The sequence below is a fragment of the Pelodiscus sinensis genome, chromosome 3, assembly GCF_052426305.1.
Source record: "Pelodiscus sinensis isolate ZL-2025 chromosome 3, ASM5242630v1, whole genome shotgun sequence".
NCBI lineage: Eukaryota > Metazoa > Chordata > Testudines > Trionychidae > Pelodiscus > Pelodiscus sinensis.
In genome coordinates, this window is record NC_143054.1 from 107,713,768 (window position 1) to 107,738,671 (window position 24,904).

Genomic DNA, 24,904 nt, shown 5'->3' on the forward strand with positions numbered 1-24,904 from the left:
TCCCAGGGAGACCAGGGAGACTGGGAGCAAAGCCGCGGAGGACCCAGGCGGCAGGACCGCGGTGCGTCTCGGTCCGCCACCCACGTCTTCCTGGTCTGCCGGGGTGGGGGGGCGCAACTAGTATGCCCCCCCCCCAGCAGTCTAGGCATTTCTCCGGACGCCTGTGGCAGAGCAGCTGGGGGGCTGCCGGTTGGTCCCTCAGCGCCGCTCTGGGCACTACTGGACCAACCCAGCAGCACCCCAGCTACTCTGCCCCAGGCGTCCTGATTCAGCCGCTGATGGTCAGTTTCAGCAGCAGCTGAATCAGGACGCCTGGGGCAGAGCAGATGGGGTGCTGCCGGGTTGGTCCAGTAGCGCCGAGGAGCGGCGCTACTGGAGCAACCCAGCAGCACCCAAGCTGCTCTGCCCCAGGGGTCCCCAAGTCAGCTGCTGCTGAAACTGACAGCGCTGACTACAGGAAGCCCGAGGCAGAGTTGCTCTGCCCCAGGCTTCCTGGAATCAGCTGCTGATCAGTTTCAGCAGCAGCTGACTTGGGGACGCTTGGGGTTCTTAAGTTGATTCTGTATGTAAGTCAGAACTGGCGGTCAGTTTCAGCAGCGGCTGAATCTGGACGCCAGTTCCGACTTACATACAGATTCAACTTAAGAACAAACCTACAGTCCCTATCTTGTACGTAACCCAGGGGACTGCCTGTACTAGAAATAAAAACAAACAAACAAAATCTGCCTTGATGTTTTGAAAGAAACTGTCTTCTGCTAAGGTATTAAAATTCTGAGCTTTTATAGGAATTGTAGCTGTTAGTCGTTTATCTAATCTAAATTGAGAATTTTGTAATCTAGTCTTCCTGTGTATTTTTACAGTGGGACTCCAGTCCTGATTTGGGGCATGAATTGGAGTCTGTTCTCGAAACAATAAGCAACTCCCAAGAAATTCCCTATCATTTAGATTTGCATTATGAAGGAAGGAAAGCTCTAGCTCTGCAGAAGGATTAAATTCTTATGCCTAAAATATTCTGTGTGATAATAGTGAAGAGAAAAGGTAGAAAAATACATTTGATACAGATTCCATGATGCAAAAGAGAGAACACTGCAAAGAAAAATAATCCTTTCTATAATCTGACAGGCTTCCTGGTTTGAATTTAAAGGATACAGTATTCTGTCTCTGTGTGGTGCAGACACTCAAAATATTTTCCTCCTTTGAATTAGCACTTATGCTTTTATTGCTTTCTTTTAGAACTTGGAAGCACAAATGTAGAAACTAGGACTCCAATTCTGTAAAGAATTATGTACATGCCTAAACTTACTTGTGTGAGTAAACCTTTGAAAAATCAAGGCTTAAATTTAGAAACGCCCCCCTGTCTACCCAGAGCCCTTCTTAATAAGCACTACTTCATGTTGATATTAATAGAATGTGGATAGTAACCTTTAACCTTGACTTATGTCATTTGAAATAAAAGTCATTTGTATCTTAACACCATGGTAAATTGGAGTGGAGAGTATACTTTTAAAATTTTCAGGAGACACTGAGTTGGGAAGGGATACAAGCACTTTGGAAGACAGGATTAGAATTCAAAGGACCTTGATAAATTGGAGAATTAGCTTGAAATTAACAAAATGGAATTAAACAAAAAGAAGTGCAAAATACTGCATTTATGAAAAACTTACCATTTTGCTGTTGCACATTTAGTAATTAGCAAAGCAGCAATATAGCAGAAAAAGATTAGGGTTATAGTGAAATGAAAATTGACTGTCAACAGTGAGATGCTGTAGTGAAAAAAGCAAATGGCCTTCTGGGATTTTATACAGGGCAGTATGTGAATTTAAGGGCAAGGAGGACTGATGAAGGACAAAGCAATAATTACCAGAGTGCCCCTCATTTTTAGTCGGGAACTGCCGCTTCATTGTCACACTTTTCTTTCTATGTGCATGTTAAAAAACAACCTTCTTCCTTTCCTCCCTTCACGCCGCTCCCCTCCCAAGGAAAAGGCTACAAACTGAATCAGGAATGGCAAATAGTTTGTCCTAAGGTGGTAGTTCTGCTCTGTGTAGCACTGCTTCAGCTGGAGTATTCTGCCCACTTCTGGGTATCATATTTTAAGAAACAGATGAGCAATTTGGAGAGAGGCCAGAGGAGAGCAACAAAAAGGATAAAAGGCTTAGAAAATCTGACCTATAAGGAACAGTTGAAAAAAAAAGATCTATTGATTCGATAGGTGAGAAGGTGGGAGGGAGCATGAAAAGAGCCTTCAATTGTGCTAAGGACTGTTACAAAGAAAACTCATCAATTGTTTCTCTGTGCATACCTGCACCTGATGAACCTGTTGCTCTTTGGTCTCTTTGGTGGGGTCCAGGCTGCCCATGTAGCTCTCCATAAGCCAGGGGACAAGCACTAGGCTGAGTCACCCAGGATGCACACGGGCATGTCCATCTCCTCAACCCTGAAGGTGCGGTTGGGAAAGAAAGTGCTGGCATGCATCTCCTCTGGAAGAGACTCAAGTTCCTGAAGACATGGGCATCTTGTGCCTTCCCCAACCATCTGACGTAAATGTCTGTGAACCGGCCCCTGTGATCCACTAGAACCTGCAGTAGCATTGAAGAGTACTCCTTCCTATTTATATATTTAGAGGCCCAGTGATCAGGGGCCAGGTTGGGGATGAGGGTGCCATCAATGTTCTCCTCCAGTTGGGGAAACTCCTGGCAGCAAAGCCAGTGATGATGGGGTCAACGTTCCACAGGGTAATGACTTCCACAGCAGGATGGCGTTGATGGCCTTCACCACCTATAGAATCATAGAAACAGAATCATGGGGTTGCAAGAGCTCTTGGGAAATCACTGAGTCCATCCTCCTTTCCAAAGCAGGACCAACCCCAAGTAAACTTTGTGCACTTCCCCCTGCCCCCAGACCCTAACTGGCCTGGGGGCTGGGGAGTGGCAGGGCCTCCACGGGCTGGATACAGGCCCTTTTTCCCACCCCTGATGTAGACCCTTCACAACATGCTGAGTGATTATATTCTGTTAGAGGGGCTATCTCCTTTGAGACCAACATTGCATTGTCAGGCCCCAAATATCATGAGATTAATAATAAAAAATTGGATTATTTTTACATACTTTCTGGTGTTTGAGCTGTTCGTGTTTTCCTCTTTAACTGTGAGGACTAAACTTTATTTTGAATGAAAACTAATGATTCCAGTCGCGGGAGGTTTAAGAAAAAATAAATATCTTGAGTCTCTTGATATAAATTTCATCAGCTCATGATTTTATGCGAGGCCATGGCAGCTTTCTTATTTCCAGATAAGAATATGGTTAGTGAAACACCAAGTAAGAGACAAACCAATATAACGCTGTATATGGTATGTTACTTGTTCTGTGAATGTCAAGCGTTTATTGCTTACAGTCACACACCCTTACTGTGAGTAACATCAGGACTGTACTAAATTCTGGCCTCAGCCTCTCTTTCCTACAAGCTACCAAGCCCTGAATAATTCTTTGTATTGTGCTGTCAAGGAATTCAATAAATACCATGCTGGCTATTTACATGATTCTGGCTTATTTTGACAGGTCAATCACACCAGTACCTCCTGTTACCAAGCTTGTCTTGTATATATTTTCCCATGGTGCTCGATTGCTATGTTAAAATGATCACAGCGAGTTTCTTCCATAGCAACCTGAGAAAATGATATTTTAAAATCTCTGCTGGAATGCTTAAATTAAAAAGGCAAAAGCTCTGATTTATTAGAGAGCTTCATACGAGGTTAGAGGAACCTATTTATGCTTCCTGTCAAAGTGCTTCTCTTGTTGACTGTAAACTGCTTTAACTCCTAGGATCAATAAAGGGCACAAGCCTAGGGATAGTAATTACAATAATTGGTAGCAGTAGACTGTTAATGTCAGGGAAAGGAACAAGTCGTGTGGGAAGCAGACAACATGGCCAATTCAGTTTATAGAACCATCAGAATGTTGTTAAAGTAAGATGAGCTTTGCCATTTTCTTTGTCTCTTTATATAAAATAAATGAGAGCTCTGTATTTTTTTTAACAATACAGAATGTTAGCTTTAGCCATTGGAGCTACCCTAAATATAATTTTACTTCTTTCTGTTCCCCAAACCACCTTTCTCAGGGGGACCTTCTCAACCAAATCCCAGAAAATTATGTCTGCTGATATATAAGCCCATGTAAGCACATCTCCTTGTTTGTAGATGGCTTTTATGGACATTTGGAATCTAGGTCCCTCGCAGACTGGAGACCTGAATAGTAGGCCTCACTATGCTCATGTCGTGAGCCTCACTGTGCTATCAACTTGGGGTGGGAGATTTGCTTCTACATACCCTAAACGACTCTCCCAGAGTAGACGTGATCCAGTGGCACACCTCCTTATGTCTGTGGGCTACAAATTCTTCTCGGAAAGTCTCCACTCAGCATCTTTTAGGACTGAATCCTGATGCTGCAATATCCTCAGATCAACAAATGGAGACTTGCTATAGAAAATCTTTTTAGCTCCTCGGGACCAGGTAGTTGTGGCTACTGAAAGTACGAAGTGGAAAGGCACAAAACTCCTCTTGTCAGCTCCCTAACTTCAGAAGGGCTAGTATTTTCCCTATAAGGAATGAGAGGGAGCTAGAATTGACAAGAAACTGCGGGGAGAGAGCTAGCAGCAAAACTAAGGCCGTGTCTAAACTACACCTCTCTGTTGGCAGAGGGATGTAAATTAGATGTATCGAAAGTGCAAATTAAGCGGCGCTTCATTTGCATAATGGTGGCTGCCACATTTTCGAAACAGGGCTTTTTTAAAAAAAACACAGCAGTTTAGATGGGGCATTTTCGACATAAGTGCCCTGTTTTGAAAGATCCTATACTCCTCGTAAATTAGAAGTAGACTAAGGGTATGTCTATACTACCACCCTAGTTTGAACTAGGGTGGTGTAGTGGGGTAGAGTGGCCACCCACTGAGCCGGAGGCGGAGAAACCCCTCGGGGAGCCATTTTGGGCCCAGCCTAGCCCCGCCCCCTCACCGACCGGAAGTCAAAGGGCGGGGCTAGGAGTATAATAAGGCCGCCGGGGAGCTCAGTCAGGGGCCAGCCTCTGAAGGAGACGGAGGCCTGTCCAGAGCTCCTGCCGGGGGAGGCTAAGACCGGGCCTAGACCGCCCTCAGCGGCCTCCCCGGAGGCCAGCCAAGGCTTCCTTGCCAGGGATATGGAGGCCTGGCCAAGCCAGCCAGCTGAACCTCCCGTGGACCCCAAGGACTGGCCGGAGCCGCTGGACCAGCTGGAACCCCGATGGGTACTGGAACGCCGGGGCCAGGCGAGCCCGCGGGACGCTGCAGAGTTCCAACCCCTTGACCCCCTGGATTGGGCTGACTGCTGGGATGACAGCGCTTCGACTCCCTGACAGACCTGCTGGAGGTACAGGTACCAGCGAAGGGGGAGACAAGAAGTGGCCCAGGGGGTAGCACGGGCTGAGAGCAGCCCTAGGCCAGCAAGTTGCGGGCTGGAGCCCCTGCTGAGCCAGTAGCAGCTGCACTGCTGCAATCAGGGCCCTGGGCCGGGGCGCAGTGGAGTGGGTGGGCCTGCGCCCCTCCCCCCACCCACTAACCGGGTGGCAGTCTCCCCCTTGCCACTGCTGCAGGTGCACTACCTGCCCAGCTCTTGAACTAGGAGCTTCTACAAACCTGTGTGTTTGTTTGCAGCCACGCCTTACACTAGGGCCTGGCCGCCATTGTTAATTAGCTGCCCCGCCCTGTCCCAGGGCCTGGACTCAGCTTACTGTGTTTTGCCGCCCCGCCCTGCTTGAGGGCCCGGGCTTACACCCGGTGCTCTGCTGCCCTGCTCTGCCCTGCCCTGCTCGAGGGCCTGGGCTTCCATATGGTGTTTTGGTACCAGGCCAGGATCCAGACCGGACCTTTTAAAGGGCCAGGACTAGGACTGCTGTCCTGCTCTTAACTGAGTTAAGAGACTTGGATATACGGAGAATTTCTTCCCCAGTGGCCCGGGCCTGAAGCAAGGCCGGGCCCCTGAACTATTGTCTCTCACCCCGACCTGAAATAAGGCCAGAAATAGACTCATAGACTCGGACTATTTTAAGGCACGGTACGGCCATAGGGCGGACTAGCCACCCATTGTACCAGGGGCGGAGGAACCGCCTCCCAAAGGCCTGCCGACCTACAACCAACCATCCCCCAGAAGGGGGGAAAAGCTCAGGCAATTGTGGATGTTGCCGGAGGGCAGTGTTCTGAAAAGACCGCGCCACCAGCCGGCAGATCTAATTCCCCGAACAGACGGCAGGGGACGCTGTGGTCGAGCGGGAAGCCCGCTACAGGTGGTTAATGTAGTCAATCGAAGTTGCAAATGAAGCCCAGGATTTAAATATCCTGGGCTTCATTTGCATCTTGCCGGGCGCCGCCATTTTTAAATCTCCGGTAGTTTGGACTCTGTGCCCGCGGCTACACGCGGCACGGAGTAGGTAGTTCGAATTAGGCTTTCTAATTCGAACTACCGTTACACCTCATTCCACGAGGAGTAACAATAGTTCGAATTAGAAAGCCTAATTAGAACTACCTACTCCGTGCGGCGAGTAGCCGCAGGCACGGAGTCCGAACTACCGGGGATTTAAAAATGTGAACCAAACATTCATGCCAGCCTCCAAATATAAAGAAAATTCTCATTAGGGACTAATAAACTTACTCTTTCTCAAAGGGATTGTTGGCCCCCTGACAAGCCTCCTATGGGTCATGAGAAGGGAGATGATAAGTTTGAGGCTTCCTTGGTGTACATCTGTCCAGATTTATCATAATCTTCATGTTTCTTCCATTTCTGCAGCACACTTTGGGGCTATTAGAGGCTTTCCTATTTCCTAAACACTTTATTTTATCAATAATAAAATAAATCCCAAGAATTCTTTCTCTTTCTGTAAATTCTTGAAGTTTTTTGATATGCCTCTATAATAAACAGGAAGAGAATTCCCTTCATGTTTCAGGCTTTACAGCCAGAATGTAATGATTCTCCATCCTAAAACTGAATCCAGTATTACACAGCTGGAGTATTTAGACTTGTAGGATTTTACTATCAAAACTCCTTTAGTACATGAAAAAGGTATTTTGAAACAGAAGGAGGTTGTCACAGATAGTAATATGCATGTAGAGCAGAGCATAAGTGTTTCTGGCAAGGCCGAAGGTTCAATCTAAAAACTTTTATTGTGTGGTCTGTAGTGAGCACAAAATAGTGCTCATATGAATGAATGAATGAATGAATGTCTTCTACCGAAGGGCCAAATTCTGTTACCCTTACTCATTCTGAGTAGTATCTTACTATGTTTGTAATCTCTTGATTACTTGAATTTGTTGACTCTGGTCTAAAAGCTTTTATTGAGTTCAGTAGGGTTGAATTATGGTTTATAACAACCATGTTAGTATAATGAAGTGAGGGCAAATTCTTCTAGATTCATTATGATTCAGGGTATATAATACAGGCTGAACGTCTCTGGTCTGGCACTCTTGGGACCTGACCGGTTCCAAACCAGAGAATTTTCTGGACCAATTTTCTGGAGGTCAATATTGTCTAGCAGCATTGCCAACACTTCCCTACTTACTGGACTGTTAGATGACATTTAGGGGTAAATTAGAGCTAAATAACAGTACCAAACACTGAGAGCTAGGACTGGTGGCTATAAATAAACCTTAGGGGACCATGGGAAACTTGGCCACATCGGGAAAAGCAGACATCCAGCTAACTAAAATTATTCCGGACAATGGATGTTTCTGGACAAGAGAGTTCTGGACTTGAGATGTTCAACCTGCAGGCTGCAGTGTGATAGGTGAATTCCATGTTGGAATTTTATAAGCACTCTATTATTACTGAAGGTTAGGAATCTTTTTCAATCATGCAATTCCTCTTCTAGTGTCAGATATCATCTATATATATTTCAGCTCTACGCATGTAAAATATGAGTACATAGTTTCAACTGTTTCACGTAACTTTGAAGTCTCTACTTTTTTATTATAAAATAGTGTCTTACTGGTCTGAAGTAAACATCAATTTATATCAGTCTTGCCTGCATCATACAGAGAGGCAACATTCTGCCCTGGTGATGTTCCACAGAAAATGCTTTGCAAATTCCATGCATAATGTGTGTGTGAGTTGGGAACATACAGATTATTGATGCTGTTAATCCAAATAATTACACTCTACCTAAACTGTGCTTCTTAGCTTGCAAGTGGCAGAATGCTACTGAAGCAAATCAAACCAGACTACTTATGCCAGATCCTAGATATATGTCTTTGAGTTTTATTTAAGGATGAGAGTGGCAGCCTCAGAATAAATGAGACGGGGTAAAATACTGCCCCTATGGAAGTGAGTGCAAAGGCCTAGATTTGTAAATGTATTTGGGTATTGTGCCACTTGGCATTGTAATCCTAACTGATGTAGGCATCTTAGGAACTTAAATGCCATTGACTGTCATTACCTGTCAACCTACCTAAGCTGGATGCAAGCCAAAGCACTGTTAGATTATCAGAGTTACTAGGCATTTGGTTTTCAACTGTAGTGCCTGACACATTGACTCAGCTGCTAAAAGTCTGTTTTGCTGCAGCAGCTGGCTCACATGGCTTCTGGAAGCAGCTGGCGTGTCCCTCCAAGGTAGGTGCAGAGAAGCCCAGTTAGTGGGAGGTGGTGCCTGCAGATGAGGGCAGCATGTGGAGCCCCAAGTCCTTGCTGGCCCTATACCTGAGAGACATGTCGGCTGCTTCTGGGAACCACCTAAGGTAAGCAGCACCGAAACTCCCAGCCCCTTCTCACATCACAAACCCTGCTCTTACCCAGAGCTCTATCATGCACTCCAGACTCTTTGGGCCCAGCCTGGAGCCCGCTCCCACACTCTGAAGCCTTCATTTTTAGTGTTATCTTGGAGCCCATACCCCAGTCCAGAGCCCCTCCCACATTCTAGAGCTCTTAGCTCCAGCCTAGATAGAGCCTCCTCCTGCACCACAAACCCTTCACCCACGGCCGACTTATCCATTAGGCACAGTGCCTAGGCACGATACTTTTAGGGGCCCATGGAAATGTTTTAATTTCTTTTAAAATCAGAAGAAAAAAATGAACTTTTAGGATTGAAGAAAATGTTTTAATTTTTTTCTCACATCAGAAAACAATGAAACTTTTAAGGCCCACGAAAATCTATTAAATTTTGCCTAAAACAGAAAAAAAATGTTGAAGTATTTAAAGTTATATCAAAAATAATGTTTGATATTGATATTGATATTATGGTGGGAGGGACCCACGAAAGTCATAATGAGGCCCTGCCTTCACCCCAGCCTCACCCAGAGCTTGCCCCCCCCATACACCCAGCCTAGTGAAAGTAAGCAAGGGTGGGGGAAGGCAAGTAATGGCGAAAGGGGCAATGTGGGGGGGAGGACTCAGAAGGGGTGTGGCAGGACGTTGAGGAAGGAGGGATGCAGCAAAGATGCTTGCATTTCTGCAGTCAGAAAGTAACCCTATAAATGAGAAAATATTCCAACCATTTTGTTCAGGGAGGAATCAATAAATAAGTACTTCAGAATGGTGCATAAAGATGAGTTACTATTCACCTTATTAGAGCTTACTGCTAAAAATGTAATTGAACTTCAGACTATTCTGATTTTTTTAACCTCCTGATAAGGAAACAGAGAGAAATCTTTTGATGAATGTTTATTATAATCCTGATAGAAAAGCCTGGCACCTCTGCAAAACTAATGTTAGGCAATAAGAGACTTTTTAAAGACAGCTTCATTTGTGCATCTCTCTTCTGCCTCATGCCTTGCAATCTACTCTCTTGGTGAATTTTTGTTAGTGTCCAATAATTAATTGACAAGATGATGGCTCTGTAAATCCTACTGATGCTACTGCCTGCCATATTCTAGCCCATATGATTCACCATATGAGTTTGCTGATTGGACAGTTGCTGCTGAGTTCTCACATATTTGGCTATGTCTGTTTCTTCATGGTAAGCCTAGCCATGGTGGAATCATCACTATGTACAAAGCCCAGTTACATGAACGTTTACACAGTTGCCAAAGTTAAGACAATCTTGAAATCAAGTTGTCCCATCAAATTAAATAATCTAGACAAGATAAGGTCAGACTTTCTTTAGGAATACTGGAGATCTGATATCTGACTGTGGAACTGAATTGAAGGCCATATTTTAAACTTTTGGACTAAATTTACACAATTCTCAGCAGTAAATAAAGTGCTGAAGATGCCTTAGCTGTAATTGGAAGGATCAAAGGGTTGAGAATCCCTTGCAAAGGGACACAGATGTATGTGTCTTACAAAATGTGAGGAGACTTGTAGTCAATTAAGGGGGGGACATGATAGCGGTTTTCAGGTATCTAAAAGGGTGTCATAAGGAGGAGGGAGAAAAATTGTTCATCTTGGCCTCTGAGGATAGAACAAGAATGATGTTCTAGATAGGACAAGAAGCAATGGGCTTAAACTGCAGTAAGAGAGGTTTAGGTTGGACAATAGGAAAAAGTTCCTAACTGTCAGGGTAGTCAAACACTGGAATAAATTGCCCAGGGAGGTTGTGGAATCCCCATCTAAATTTGGATAAATTGTTCAATTAAATGTCAGATTATGACATTCCTTAGGAAAATCTCCTAACTCAAATTTCTGTTCATTAGGTTTTGTTAATGTTTATGCAGGTAGTGTCCTTTATTTTCTGCTTGTACATGGAGTGGTTTAAATGTTTAAAGGGGTGCAGTCTAGTTGCTCAGCCCTCCAGCCTAGTGGGGAATGCCCTCTGGATTATTCATGTAAATTGTTTGCTAAATCCCAACTGCATGTGGCTGAGGATGGGAATGGTAATATAACTGCTGATTGATTAATGACACTGAAGCATAGGCCAACCAATAGAGGACGTCCAGGATTACTTACAAACTTTTATTCCCAGAGCTGTGATAACATTGCTGATTGTGAAGAAGTAACAAAAACAGGACCATAACATCTGTATGGTGTCAGACAAATGGTTTACATCTAGCCTGTTATCCTGTCTTCTGATCCTGGGCCAGATGCTTCAGAGGGAATGAACAGAACAGGGCAATTAGTGAATAATCCATCCACTGTAATCCAGTCTCAGTCTCTGGTACTTGGAGGTTTGGAGGCATCCAAAGCATGGGGTTGCATCGTAGATCATCTTGGATAGGTACATCGATGGCTATTATCTTCCATAAACTAATCTAATTCTTTTTTGAACCCAGTTATAGATTTTTTTTTTCCTTCATAGCTTTCCCAGCAAGGATTTCTACAAGTTTTTGAGTGGAAAAAGTACTTCCTTTTGTTTGTTTTTAAATCTTCAGCCTGCTAATTCATCAATAATCAACAAGCCATCATGGCTTGTTTAGGCCTGTGTGAATCCAGTGTGACCTGGTGAGTATTAGGCTGTTGACAGGCACCAGAATGAATACTGTAGGTTCACTCTGAGGTTTTGGCTTCTACTCTCTTCCCCATCTCCTAGAACCAGCCCCACACTCCCACAAAATATCTTATTTTAGACATTTTCTGCATGGGGCATGGCTCTGTCACTGAGGTTCTCCCTCGGGTGTTGAGGAGGCACTGATTAGCAGCTTTCCTCGGTGTTTTAGTGTGGGGTCACTTTCTACCATTCCATGCAGTGCGATTAGCAGGTATTAAGTGCTTGCTTTCTCCACTGTGTAAGGCAATGGGATCCAGGAAACACACCTGCTACTTGCTCAACTGATCTGTTAGTGAAGTAATCTCATAATGACTAACACGTTGTTTTCTTGAATGACCCCTTCCTATTTGAATAGAGATGCTATGATTCTACTAGTGCATTACAGAATTTGGAGAAAACTGTAACAATGATGTTTCTGAAAAATGTGCATTCACATAATTTATTTTGAGCAGCTGATGTTTCCCACAATGTCCTCCGTTTGCTCTTTGAAGGTATCTTTGCAGTCTACATTGTTCCTTGGCCCATCTTTTTTTTTTTTTTTTTTTTTGTATTCTTACAAGCACAGTAAAGGAGTCGGGGGGCATTAAGTAACTGGTTTTCTTCTTGCAAATTAAAACAACTTTAACAGTAAAGGTTGAAGTTGTAAAGATAATGAGTCTGGATTGACTGAACTCTTGATTTCTCACTTTACATGCTGTGAACTTTGCATAAGCAAAATGTGAGATGGTCATGGCCTATTATGAGTTAGAGCCCTACCAAATTCATAGCCATGAAACACGTCACAGCCCATGACATTAAAAGGGGGATCACAAAGTTATTAGGAGAGGAGGGGTTACAGTGATGCCACTCTTTCTTCTCTGCTGTTTTCAAAACTAGGTGGTTGGTGAGCGCTGGTTGTTGGCCAAGTGCCCAGCTCTGAAGGCACTGCCCTGCCAACAACAGTATAGAAATAAGCCTGTAATAAGAAAAAAGAAAATATCATACCATGTCATCCCTCCTTCTGTGCTGCTGGTGCTTCTGCCTTCAGAGCTGGGTTCCTAGCCAGCAGCCATTGCTCGCCAGCTGCCCAGCTCTGAAGGCATTGCCACCACCAGCAGTAGCACAGAAGGGTAGCAGTACCATAACCCCCCCACAGTAACCTCACTGCCACCCCCTCACAACTCTTTTTTTTGAGTCAGTACCCCTGAAATTACACCACCATGAAATTTCAGATTTAAATAGCTGAAATCATGACATTTTCAACTGTTAAAATTGTATGACCATGAAATTGATTAATTGAATTTGGTAGGGCTCTAGTCATGTGATATCAAGAGATGCAGTTTGCATAGTGGTAATAAATAACTTTCAGGGGGGAAAAACTTGTCCAGTCCCCTTAGAGAAAAGTTTCATGGATACATAAAGGTCTGAAGAATATTTATGGCCTTTAAGTGGTATTTCTAGTCTGCTGACTTGTACATTTTTTTCTTTGGTGTAAGTATACGGGCAACTGAGTGAAAACTTAAAAGAATATGTACAAACTCAAAAAATTACCAATATTCCACTGGGTTCTCCCTGCTAACAGCTGATCATTAGATTGTAATGTCTCCCTTTTTATCCTGCATAAATAAGTTTTTTGCTAAACTCTTCAGGGTACAGTTTGTTCTCTGTGCATAGCTATAATTCCTATTAGAGTTGAAGGGAGTTGTAAATGCACATTAAGGGGCAAATATTTCCTTGAGAAACACCTCAGTCTGAATTCCTTCATTTCTCCATAATACTCCAATTTCATTTTTCTTTTTCCTTAATACACAGCTCAGTTTAAATTGCAAGCAGGCTGAAGTTTCTGTATTTTTTTTTTCTGTCGGAATAGTTGCTACATACATCTGAGAATCTATAGTAGCTGAGTTTACTTATTTTTACATGCAGATTATAGGCTTCAAGTTACATTCTTAGTTATAGGTACCACACATAAACTAGCACTTTGTTCTGTTTGGCTACGTCTAGACTGGCATGATTTTCCGCAAATGCTTTTAACGGAAAAGTTTTCCGTTAAAAGCATTTGCGGAAAAGAGCGTCTAGATTGGCACGGACGCTTTTCTGCAAAAGCACTTTTTGTGGAAAAGCGTCCGTGTCAATCTAAATGCGCTTTTGCGCAAAAAAGCCCCGATCGCCATTTTCGCGATTGGGGCTTTTTTGCACAAAACAAATCTGAGCTGTCTACACTGGCCCTTTTGCGCAAAAGCTTTGCGCAAAATGACTTTTGCCCGAACGGGAGCACCATAGTATTTCCGCAAGAAGCACTGATTTCAGACAGTAAGAAGTCAGTGTTCTTGCGGAAATTCCAGTGGCAAGTGTAGACAGCTGGCAAGTTTTTCCGTAAAAGCAGCTGCTTTTGTGGAAAAACTTGCCAGTCTAGACACAGCCTTTATGTATTATGTAACTTCATACACCTTAAACTTGCATATCAGAGACTTATCATTACAAACCTATGACTCAAGCTTGCTTTCTCTTGGCTAAATGTGAAACCCCAAAAGGTTGTACTTGCCACATCATTTTTGAGGTGTTGCAGTATTACACATGTAACATGAGCTGAAGGTTTATGGCAGTATTCTTAGGGAATATGTATTTCTTGAGTTGCAGTATTGCATACTGTGCAAGCATTCAATAGAGTGAGACATACTTAGCTTTTGAATCATAAGTAATATGCCACTCCCCTGCTTACTTGTGAACTCGCATGTACAGAGCCTTCTTGCATCAGAAGAACACGATTCTGTGTTTTAAAATGCTCTTGTGGCAATACAATGTCGTCTTTCCTACATTCACTTAAGTAGTTGGAGTGATACATTTGACAAGCAAGAAATTTCTCTTTCCTGTGTAGCAAACAACGCTGAGTTTTGGAATCAAGTCATGGTGAGTTAAAATAAAGAACAATTGGTGAATGAAAGGTTACTCTAGTGTGCTCTTTATCCAGTGGTATTCAAAATTTTAAGATTAAAGTATTGGTTGGTATTAAGATTACAGGCTTATGTTATCCTAAAGCAGAAAACAGGATGTGTTGGCTATGTAGTTTACAAGACACTGTCAGTGATAACTACTCTTGTGTCATGAAAAAACTGAATGTAAATTCTTAAGATGTCAAGAAAGACTAAATAGATCTGTTGGGACTTCTAAAACAGAATGTGCTTTGGTCAAATAGATTTTTTTTTTAAAGCTACACATCTGCTTTTTAAATATAAGTATGAGCTAGATTCCCCCAAACCTTTCTGGTTCTGTTATCTTTCATTTTAAGGAATTTTTATTATTGGCTTATTTCCAATCTGCAAGGAAAAGCTAATTTGGTTACAGATGGAGGAAAATCTTACTAAATGATTAAGAATAAGATTGCTTTTTCTGAAAACTGCTTCCACAGCATTCTACGTGTTTCGTATGTAGCTGGAGTTGCCATTTCCTCTTTTTTTTGTCATGAAATACAATTGTTACCTCAGTCAATGAGAGAGATCAGTTTCAGCTACAGATGCAATGTTTCTTAAACAAAAAAAAATCTGATTTTCTTGTCTTTATATGCTAGAGGGATTGAAAAGTGTAGAAATAGTAACATGCACTTATGATATGAACAGAAGGGTAATGACATGCTCTGCCTACAGGATAAGGGCAAGTAAGCCTTCTCTTTTCTCTGATAGCTGATGGTAATTTGGGCATTTGTCTTCACTCACTTGAACAGATCAAAAGAGGTATCGACTAAAGGATCTCTTTTTCTTAGAGACAGTGATACCTACTGGTTAAAGTGAGAGTCCTGTAATCAGGAAATCTGGTTCCTTTCCTTCTTCTGCCATAGACTTGTTATATGAGCCTGGGCAAGCCCCATGGGACCAAATTCTGCCACATTCATTTAGTACCTTGTTCATGGAGTAAGATACCATAATAGCATCTATTAGCTTCCTTATCTGTAAACTTGGGGGTTGTGTAATTTTTATCCGCCTCTCAGGGCAGCTGTGATGCTTTTTCATCAGTGTTTGTAAAATGCTTTCAGACCCGGACATGATATGGGGAGGGTTCCCCCAGACTTTTTCCAGGACTTTTTTTTTTAAATTTATATGCAGGGATTTGGTTGAAAGTATGTTCCCTCTGCTCCCCCATCAACTGTTATGAGTCACTTCTGTTAGATCCTTAGATAAATTACAAAGTATTATTAGAGGTCACATTTACTTTGTAATGACATTCTACCCATTTCCTTCTGTATGTGGAGAGCATTACATTACTGTTGGAAGAAGGGGAATAAACCACACACAAGCACAAATTGAGTTGGGAAGCAGACCTGCCAAAGAAAATGATAAAGGGGGCAACTGCCCTGCAGCCCCGAGATTCAGAAGGGCCTGGGGTTTCCAGCTGCAGTCAGAGCAGAAGCAGTTGGAGCTTCTGGTCCTTCCATTGCCATTGGAGCCCCTGGTGGTGCACTCTGGACAGCACTGAGGGCTGGGAGCGGGTGTAGCATGGTCCAGGTGCTGCTGCAGGCTGACTGCCCCAGCCCCACCCCTTCCAGTGGAGGCTCCACCCGTTCCAGGAGCATGAAGTAGCTTGCCCCGGGGGCCCAGCAGTTCTCTGTCTCTGTCAGAAAGGAATTCATTGCTTTCATTTCTTTTCAAAATAATCTTGGGAGTTACCTTTTTTGCACTCCCAAAGCAGTAAGTACAGAGTCACATAAACCAAGTTAAATGTTCAGAACAAATGAATTTTACTGAGTTTAATTTTTCATTATAAGCTCTAGTAAGTCTATGAAATGAGAGATTTCATTCATTTTGTTCTTCATCAGTTGTTCATAAAATATTAACTCATGACAGCAGGGTCACAGGTGAAATCAATTACCTAGTGTGCACAGAGGCACTGATCCTGCAATGTGATTCTTGCAGCTGAGCTTCTGTGCCCATGCGCAGCAGAACTTAGTCAATGAGGCTCGGTTTGTGGACTTGAGTCTGCCTACTTGCACCAAAATGTCACCAAATTGTGTGACCTAAAACCACTTCAGTTATTTTAGTTCATGCTCTGTGTAGGCAAGGCCTCAGATGACTTGTTCTAAAAATTATAAAATTGTTTTATGTGGTTATTTTTAGTAAAACCTAATAGACAAATGCCCAGTTTTACTTTTTAAATCTTTGTAATTACTTTTATACCAGTATTATAAACAAACATCAAAGGACTATAAAGTTAAGTGTCCCATTGAGTATGCAAGCTCTTCTAGGAGCCTAGAGAGCCCGTGGGCCCAGAAGAGAGACAGATGAACTGTCTGCAGCCTAATTGGTTTGTACCTAAATTGAAAATAAGATTCTGGTACTTTTCTGGGGCAGACACAAGCTGTATCTTTGTGGGTCCATAGGCTGTTGGTTTATAGGACAGTGTGACTTTAAGGCATTCATCGTGCAGATTCCAAGGCTATAAGGACCATTTTAGTCATCTAGACTGCCTGCCTGTATAACATAGGCCATAGAACTTCCCCAAAATAATTCCAAAAGCCCATCTTTTAGAAAAATGTCTAACCTCAATTGAGAAACGGCCAGTCATGGGAATCTAGTGCAATCTTTGTCTGATTGTTCCAGCTGTTAATTATCCTCATTGTTAAAAATGTACACTGTATTTCTAGTATGAACTTCTGTGTCTTCAACTTCCAGCCATTGGATGACATTATATCTTTTTCTGCTAGATTGATAATGGGCTCTTCAAATATTTGTTCCCCATGTGTACTTCTGTATACTATAGTATACTTCTATGTGCATATACCTATAAACCTTCTCTTTTTTAAGCTAAATAAAAGAGTAGTCCTGTAGCACCTTAAAGTGGGATGGGGAACCTAAGGCCCCAGCTTACTTGGATCCAGTTCCTGAGGTTTGGGACTTCCGCCATTCCCCCCTCTTCCCCCTGAGGGCCATATTAGTGAGGGTTTGGTTGCTTCTCACTTGTGTGCAGTTCCCAACTGATTTTTTTGTGGATCAACGGCTTCCAACCCACATATATATGAGAGACTCTCATCTGAGGAAGTGAGTTTTGACCACAAAAGCTCATGATATATATACAATTTGTTAGTCTCTGAGGCTATGTCTACATAGCAGTGTTATTTCAGAATAAGCTATTCCAGAAGAGATTTTTTCAGACTAGCTTATTTTGAAATAGCACATCTACACACAAAATGCATCTTGAAATAGCACTTCGCTATCTTGAATTAGTGTGCCCACACTGATTGGACACTGAATTGCATTTAAGGTCACCCAGAACCAATTCAGACAAGGCATCAGGTTAGTAGTTGCTTTGCATGGCTGCTGCTTGAGGCTATCTGAGGCTCGTGCTTAAATGGACTCCCCTGGACAGCCGTTTCTCAGGTTTCCCTGCTTGCTTGCCTATCTTTCTGAGGGACAGCAAAACATTTTTTCTTCTTGCTTTGGTTGCCCTGGTTCAGGACACCACAGCACTCTCCACTATGGAGCCGGAGCTGTCTCCAGAAAGTCTTCAGGCTGAAAGTCATGCAGCAGTTTCTGCAGGTTACCTCCCAGGCTCTGCAGGAACTTAACCCCCAGCCCTTGTGGCAGATCCTCCTTGGATATGTGGGGGAGCAGCTCTAGCAGTTGGAGGCCGCCCACCCTAGCCTAGATGCTGGGCCCCGTTGCATCTGGACACCAGTGCAGACAGGTGGGACCACATAGTTCTGGAGCGCTGGGGAGACCAACAATGGCTTCAGAACTTTAGAATGGAAACCTTCCTCAAGCTCTGTGAGCGGCTCACCTCTGCCCTGAGGTGACAGAACACACACACATGAGGCCTGCTATCCCTCTTCAGAAGTGTCGCCATCTCCCTCTGGAAGCTCTCTACACTGGATAATTACCGCTCCTTGGGGAACCCATTTGGCGTGGGGAGATCGACCATCGGGGCCCTGGTCATGCAGGTATGGCATTCTCAGGCTGTAGTCCCAGGACGGGGGTTAAGGATGAAATGGGCTTCCCTAGGGATAGGGAGAATGGGGGAGGGAGTGGTGCAAGCCCCCTCCCCGGGAGGGTTTGTTCTGTCCTGCCCTCACAAGGCCCTGCCAGGGATGGGGGTGATTGCAAGGGGTTGCTTCTGGTGAGTGGGAGGGAGGGGGACTAGGAAGGGCGGGACTCACAGGCACACTGGCACCCCTGTGATTCTCGGTTTGTTTGTCTCCTTCTGCAGGTGATCAGGGCCATTAATAGCATCCTGCTGCATAGAGTTATCCGCCTGGCAGATGTGGACACCACCATCACCGGATTTGGTGCCTTGGGCTTCCCTAATTGCAGAGGGGTTATCAACAAGACCCACATCCCTATCCACCCTCCTGAACCTCAGGGAGCACAACGTCCCACATGTGGTGGCTCTGTGTTGTGTTCTGCACAGCCTGTGCAAACAAAGGGGGAAAGCCTTCCTTCCAGGGTGAGGGGTAGAAGCTGACCACTTATGTAGGGCCTACGAGGAGCTGCGAATGGCTGCCATCCAGCAGGCCCATCGGGTCTCTTGCACGTCCGGGAGGCCCTGAGGGAAAGTTTCTCCCCGGAGGACCAGTGACACTCTCCCCTGGTCTGCCTCACTGGGAGCTTCTGCTTCACCCCTCACTGCTGTCCCTCCACTTACCCCTCCCTTTTCCCTGTTCCCCACTTTCCTGATGAAAAAATAAAGACACTTTTTTTTTTGTTGAAAAACTAAACACTCTGTATATTACATAACTGTGGAGTCAAAGAAACTGGGGAAAGATTGGGAAAGAACCTGGAAGAGGGGAGGAGAGAGGGTGGAAGAAGGGGGGTGTTGAAAACCTTGGAGGAAGGAGCTGAAAGTGGGGGGAGGCTCAGGGCTGGGGCTGAGTGGCGCCTGGCTCTGTGGATCCCACCACCATGGGTGCAGGGGCCTCAGCGTCCATGGGGTGTGTGGAGGGAGAAGCAGGAGGGGGGAGAGAGAGGGAAGAGGAGCGACAGCAGGAGATGTAGCACAGGGAGGAGGCATCATGCTCTGCACAAGGGAGTGCACATCAGCTCACAGGGAACGGCCCTGTGCAAGCAGCTCCCACCAGCTCTCACGACATAGCTGCAGGTTCTCACACATCCAGCCCTGGATGGTGTGGTGCAGGTCCCAGAGTGCCGCTAGGTGCTGCCTCTGGTATTCGTCCATGGGATGGATGCGCCTGCGGAAGCCTTGGGACCGGGACGCTGTCCTGGGTGTCGTTGACTACCCTCCTGTCGCAGCTGGTCCGGCTGTGGAGAACAAAGAGAGATGGTTAGTCATCCCAGGGGACATAGTGCCTGAAGCCCAGCCCCCTTCTGCAAGCCAAGAGCGACAGTTCTCATCTGTCGCAGGCCATGTGCACTCCGGCCAGTGAGCCCAGATGTCCCAGAGACTGTGGGCATGCCCGTGTGCCACGAGCAGAACTGCTGAGCACGTGTGTGTGTCGATGTCCCCAGCCTCCTCCTTGAGGTGGCTTGTGGAGGGAGGGTGTCCCACCCTGGGGTCAGGAGCATGGCAGGCCTCTCCAGACACCCTGTACCCAATATCCCATAATATATATGGGCATGTGCTTATGTAAAGCTGATGGACCCTGGTTATTAGCAGGAGGGACTGAACCTGCGACCATAGCGGCTAATGCCATGTGCCTCTACTGCATGAGCTAAAAACAAATTCACTCTCAGTTAAGGCTGTAAAACACACTTCACTCTCCCTTATCAGTGGTCTCAGTGTCTCTAGGTTACATATATTTTTCCTCTATAGGAACTGTTGTTATAAGTAAAATCTTGCTTATTTTCAGTTACTTGTGAAACAATGGCATTTGTTTGGGCTTATCCATGCTTCACACACTAATTCCTGGTGGTTGTTTGCAGTGTTAAATTTTACCTCATTCAGAAGGCATATTGTGAACATGGCATCTTCCTGGCACTACACTTCTTGCAGTGGAAACGGCCTTTGAGAGCAAGGCGGTGATTACTCAGCAAGTTATGCCTTGTAACATAGATGGTGTCTGCTGACATATAGAAACTGATGTTGTAATGTAACCTGCTCAAATAATGGGAGCTTAAAAGGGGAATGTTAAATTGAATTATTTCTATAAATATTGTGATTGTGGTATTTTGCCACAGCCCTGAGTATGGAGAGATGCATAAATGATTGAATACTGGAATATATAGACATTGAGGCTATGTCTAGACTGCAAGCCTCTTTCAAAAGATACTTTTGAAAAAGCCTCTTTCAAAAAACAGCATCTAGACTACAGCTGGTACTTTTGAAAAATCAAGCCACTTTTTCGAAAGAGAGCATCCAGGCAGTCTAGATGATCTCTTTCGAAAAAGCACAGTTTGCATTACATAGCACCTTTTTTCGAAAGAGCACTTTCAAAAAAAAAAGGCATTATTCCTTGTAAAACAAGGTTTTCCGTGGTCGAAAAAACAGCCACATTCTTTCGATTTACTTTTGAAAGAACGCGGCAGCAGTCTAGATGCAGGGGAAGTTTTTTCGAAAAAACCCTGAAGTCTAGACACACCCTGATATGAAAGTACTGAATCCAGTTGTGATAGACAGATTTTAAAAAGGATGATGGAAAATTAAAGGTGCATAGAAGAGCCACATAATAATTTTAAGGGTGGAAAAATCCTTACAACCAGGCTTTAATAGCTACTTAGCCTTAATGATCTCTTTAAGTCTGAAGATCTTTTTCTCAAACAAAAGATCATAAGATGATTTGATTAGTGTGTATAGACACCAGAGAGAAAATACCAGATATTAAAGGACTGTTTAGCAGAGAGCGATAACAAGAACCATTGCTGGCTGGATAAAACCAGACAAATTCAGATTTAGGCACAATTTTTTTTTAACACTGAGGGTAATTATTGGAAAAAACTATCAAAAATAAGGGTGGGTTATTCATCTCTTGATGTCATCAAATCAAGACTGGATATCTTTCAGCAAGATATGCTTTAGCCACACCCAAGTTACTGGGCCCTGTATAAAAGAAACTGGGTTAAATTCTTTTGCCCTGTATTATACAAGAATTCAGTCAAATGACTTCATGTTCCCTTCGGGCCTCAAACTCTGACTCTCTGAGTTCCTTTCTGGGTAACCCTCTTGCATTTATTATTATTTTGAAAGGGTGTGCTTTACTTTGTGGCTGAATCCACCTTGCTGTGCTGGCCAGTGCAAGGAATAAATTAAAGGGAAGGCAAGAGGCCAGGAACTTTCTGCCCTTCATCTACTTACTTGTGAGGAGTCAGCAGCTATGCATAAATCGAACATGACCATAAGGGGATTTAAGGCCATGTTAAGGATAGGCACAATCCTAGCACTGCATTAGAAGAGCCCAAAATTATTAATTTTCAGTACTTGGTCATATTTTCATATACTGTCCAGTAATCCTAATGTTTTCTTTAGATTGACTTGTTTTGAATCTATTTGCTTGGAATTCTACAAGCGAGTCAGGAATTCCGCTTAGGCATTGGTTGATCTTTGCAAGTGAAAGCTGAGCCAGGTGTCTGTATACATGTTTGTGCAAAACTGCTAAAATATCTGCATGATAAAGCAGTTGTCACAGCGTGACTGCCTCTTTTAAAGTGAAAGAGATGCAGCCGTGTTAGTCTAGTCTAGCTGAAACAAAAGACAGAACTATGTAGCACTTTAAAGACTAACAAGATGGTTTAATAGGTGATGAGCTTTCATGGGCCAGACCCACTTCCTCAGATCAATATGTGGATTTTCTTACTGAGGGGGCAGGGCTGGGGTAGGAGGGTGTGGGTAAGCTGATGTTTTAATGGACACCTGAGTCTTTTAGAAAAACAGAGTAATTGGAAGATTTTTGATGGAGGAGCTGGCATATAGGCTTGTGTGGAAAGGGTAATCCAGGGGCACCACTTTGGGAGCTTCATGCCCTATACTAGAGCAGAGGGAAAGACTCAAAGGTAGCCCAGAAAGGGACTCCAAACAAGAGTCCAAGTGGTGGGCTGAAGAGGGCAGAACAATCTTTTTTATGTTGGGACTTTTATAGATGGACTTTTGTTAACCCTGGAAGCAGTTACAATTATTGGTGTTTATTTGGCTGGAGTGCCAATATAGATCTCCAGCATGACTGTGTAGACTTTATTAAGGAGCCCTGAAAAAGAAAGAAGCGAGACAGGGCACTACAGAGCTACCCCAGGCACGCTGGAGGTCTTGGGAGGCAGCTACATTGTTACAGCAATCTTCAATGTTAGGCTACTAATCGAAAGATTGATTTTGCTGTTGTACAAGACATCGTTCAGTATGTAGAAATCGTCAATGATAAGTTGGGTGGCAAACTTTAATATTGAGGTTTTTACAATGAAAATGTAAGCCATATTGCCTGGAGAGGTTTTTTATTTTTTATTTGATTCAGAACAACCAAATCTTGCAGGAAAGTGTTTCTATCTTTCATTGAAATGCTAGAATACTTCTTTTTGTAATTACGAGTAGCCTCTAATTATGACTGTATGAAGCATTGATTGGTCTGGTATGTTGCTGTGTTCAGGCAATATCTGATAGCTTTCTGACTTCATTACCTGCTGTCTCTAGGGCTCAGAAAAATGCCCTTTAGTCTCTATTGTCTGCTCAAGTATTTCATTCACTGGAAAACAAGCTAGCAACACAATCACAATCTGCTAATGTAATTTCTTTAAGTTGAGAACTCTGCTTAGCCTGCCTGGCAGGATCAATGCAGTAACTTAAGTATATTGAAATAAGAGAGATCCCTGGTTGGTCTTTATCGGTCAAGCTCTTCAGTATCTGTGCTATCAGCCAAATCATAGCGGGTAGTTGGGCATGCTACTGTTGCTCATGATCTCTTCAGTGTAGTAAGGCGATTGGGATACGCTTCAAGAAAACACCCACGAAAACAGGCAAGTACACAAGCATGTGTTACCATCTACAGAGAGAGAGCAAACAATATAAAGTGGTCACATCTCCCTCCAGTTGAAGTGGTGAAGTGTAAAGATTTTCTGTAGAGATGAGATAAGCTCGCTGTCTGTTACAGAAGGGAGGTGGGTGAGATGGCAATCCCCAGCTCAGAGAAATGAAGATGCTAAATCTTGATAGGTGTTACACACACAACACAACACAACACACCACATACACACACACCATTACAAAACTCCTGGACCAAAACAATTTTCCTGTGGGAGGAAGAAAATTCTACAGTGTCCCAGAGGTTGAGGGGAGAATCAAGGTTTGTATTCACAGAGCCAGTGGAGAAGAAATAGCGAGCTACTTCCACCTTTGTCTTCGGACTTGATCTGGCAAAGTATTGAGCAATGTCTGCCAGTGCCAATTTTGCACAAATCCCTTTGCCTTCAGTTGGCACTGCATGGAGGGCACGCAGCACCTTGAAGGATTGAGACTTCCATGTGCAAATTTGAAAGCTTCTACTCAGCTCCAAGCAAAACCACCCACCCACTTCAAAACTGTTTTGACAATTGCTGACCAGCTGGAAAGCATAAGTGCATCCTCTTGGGTACGTTCCTCATCCTCTCTCTAGGGTGAATGGAAAAGGAAGAATTCCATATATTACAATTAGAAGAAAAAACTGTTCTCTCTGCCATTTTACCCATTTTTCATTGGGTATTTCTGATCCTCCAACCTACCTCCATGGGACTTTGTCTAAGTTTTTTAGGGGTGTGCTCTCACCCTTGCATTTGTTTTCCAGTCACTCATTCAGATTCTGAACACCCAAGCCTAGCACTTGCAGGTAATTTGCTCATCTGGAAGAGACAATTTCGTTAGTTAGGTTGAAGGCTATATACTTCCCCAGAGAAAAGACACACATATTGATGTGTTTATGCTTTTTTCAATAACAATATTTGTTCATATAGGAATGTGTGGTGTGTTTTTTTGTCTTTTTTTTTTTTTTTTTTTGCTTTGCCACACCATATGGCTTATTACTATTCACAATCCAAACAGTAACAGCTGCTGCCATGTGTGAGAATGCGTTTCCTTAAGCTGGAGATGAACTGACTAGTGAATGACATTTGATGTCCACAGATGTATCCCAAATATCCTAATTACCAGTTGACATCCTGTCTATCACTCTGTTCTTTAAGTCTGTTTGGACTTTCTCATGTGGTAGGGAGGTTCTTTTCTTTTGTCCCGGTGTAAATACTGAGAATCCCTTGAGGAAAATAAGCAGTTCACTGTCTGTTATACAGAAGGGAGGAGGGTGAGATGGCAGTCCCCGGCTCAGAGAAATGAAACGCAGAATCCACATCTTCTTTTAGTCTCATTTAAGAGGTAATCAGGACAGTCTTAAATTAAATAAATATATTAAAATATGTGACATTTTAAAATGTGGTTTGCTTTGTGACCAATCAGTGGTGTGCACGTAATTTGGAGTGGCAGCACACAAGTTCAAAGATGCTGGAACCCTTTGTCCTTATCTTCCTTTTGCTGGTATCACTAATTTCCAACTCATATCAGCTGTCTGTTTGGGTCTTTTGTTTCTTTCAGTCTTCTGTTGC

General features: G+C 43.7%; 1 protein-coding gene across 2 annotated transcripts in view; it reads left to right on the top strand.

Annotated features, from left to right (window-relative positions):
- Nucleotides 1-24,904, top strand: part of SASH1 (SAM and SH3 domain containing 1) — an 844,241-nt gene that overhangs the window by 554,631 nt on the left and 264,706 nt on the right. The window contains exon 1 of one of the 2 annotated variants that reach the window (XM_075924390.2): nt 14,179-14,324. The exons of the other annotated variant lie outside the window; for it this stretch is intronic. Coding sequence (XP_075780505.1) covers nt 14,322-14,324 — 3 coding nt within the window. The 5' untranslated portion in view covers nt 14,179-14,321. Of the gene's footprint in view, nt 1-14,178; nt 14,325-24,904 lie in introns of those variants that run through there. 2 annotated transcript variants of the gene reach the window in all.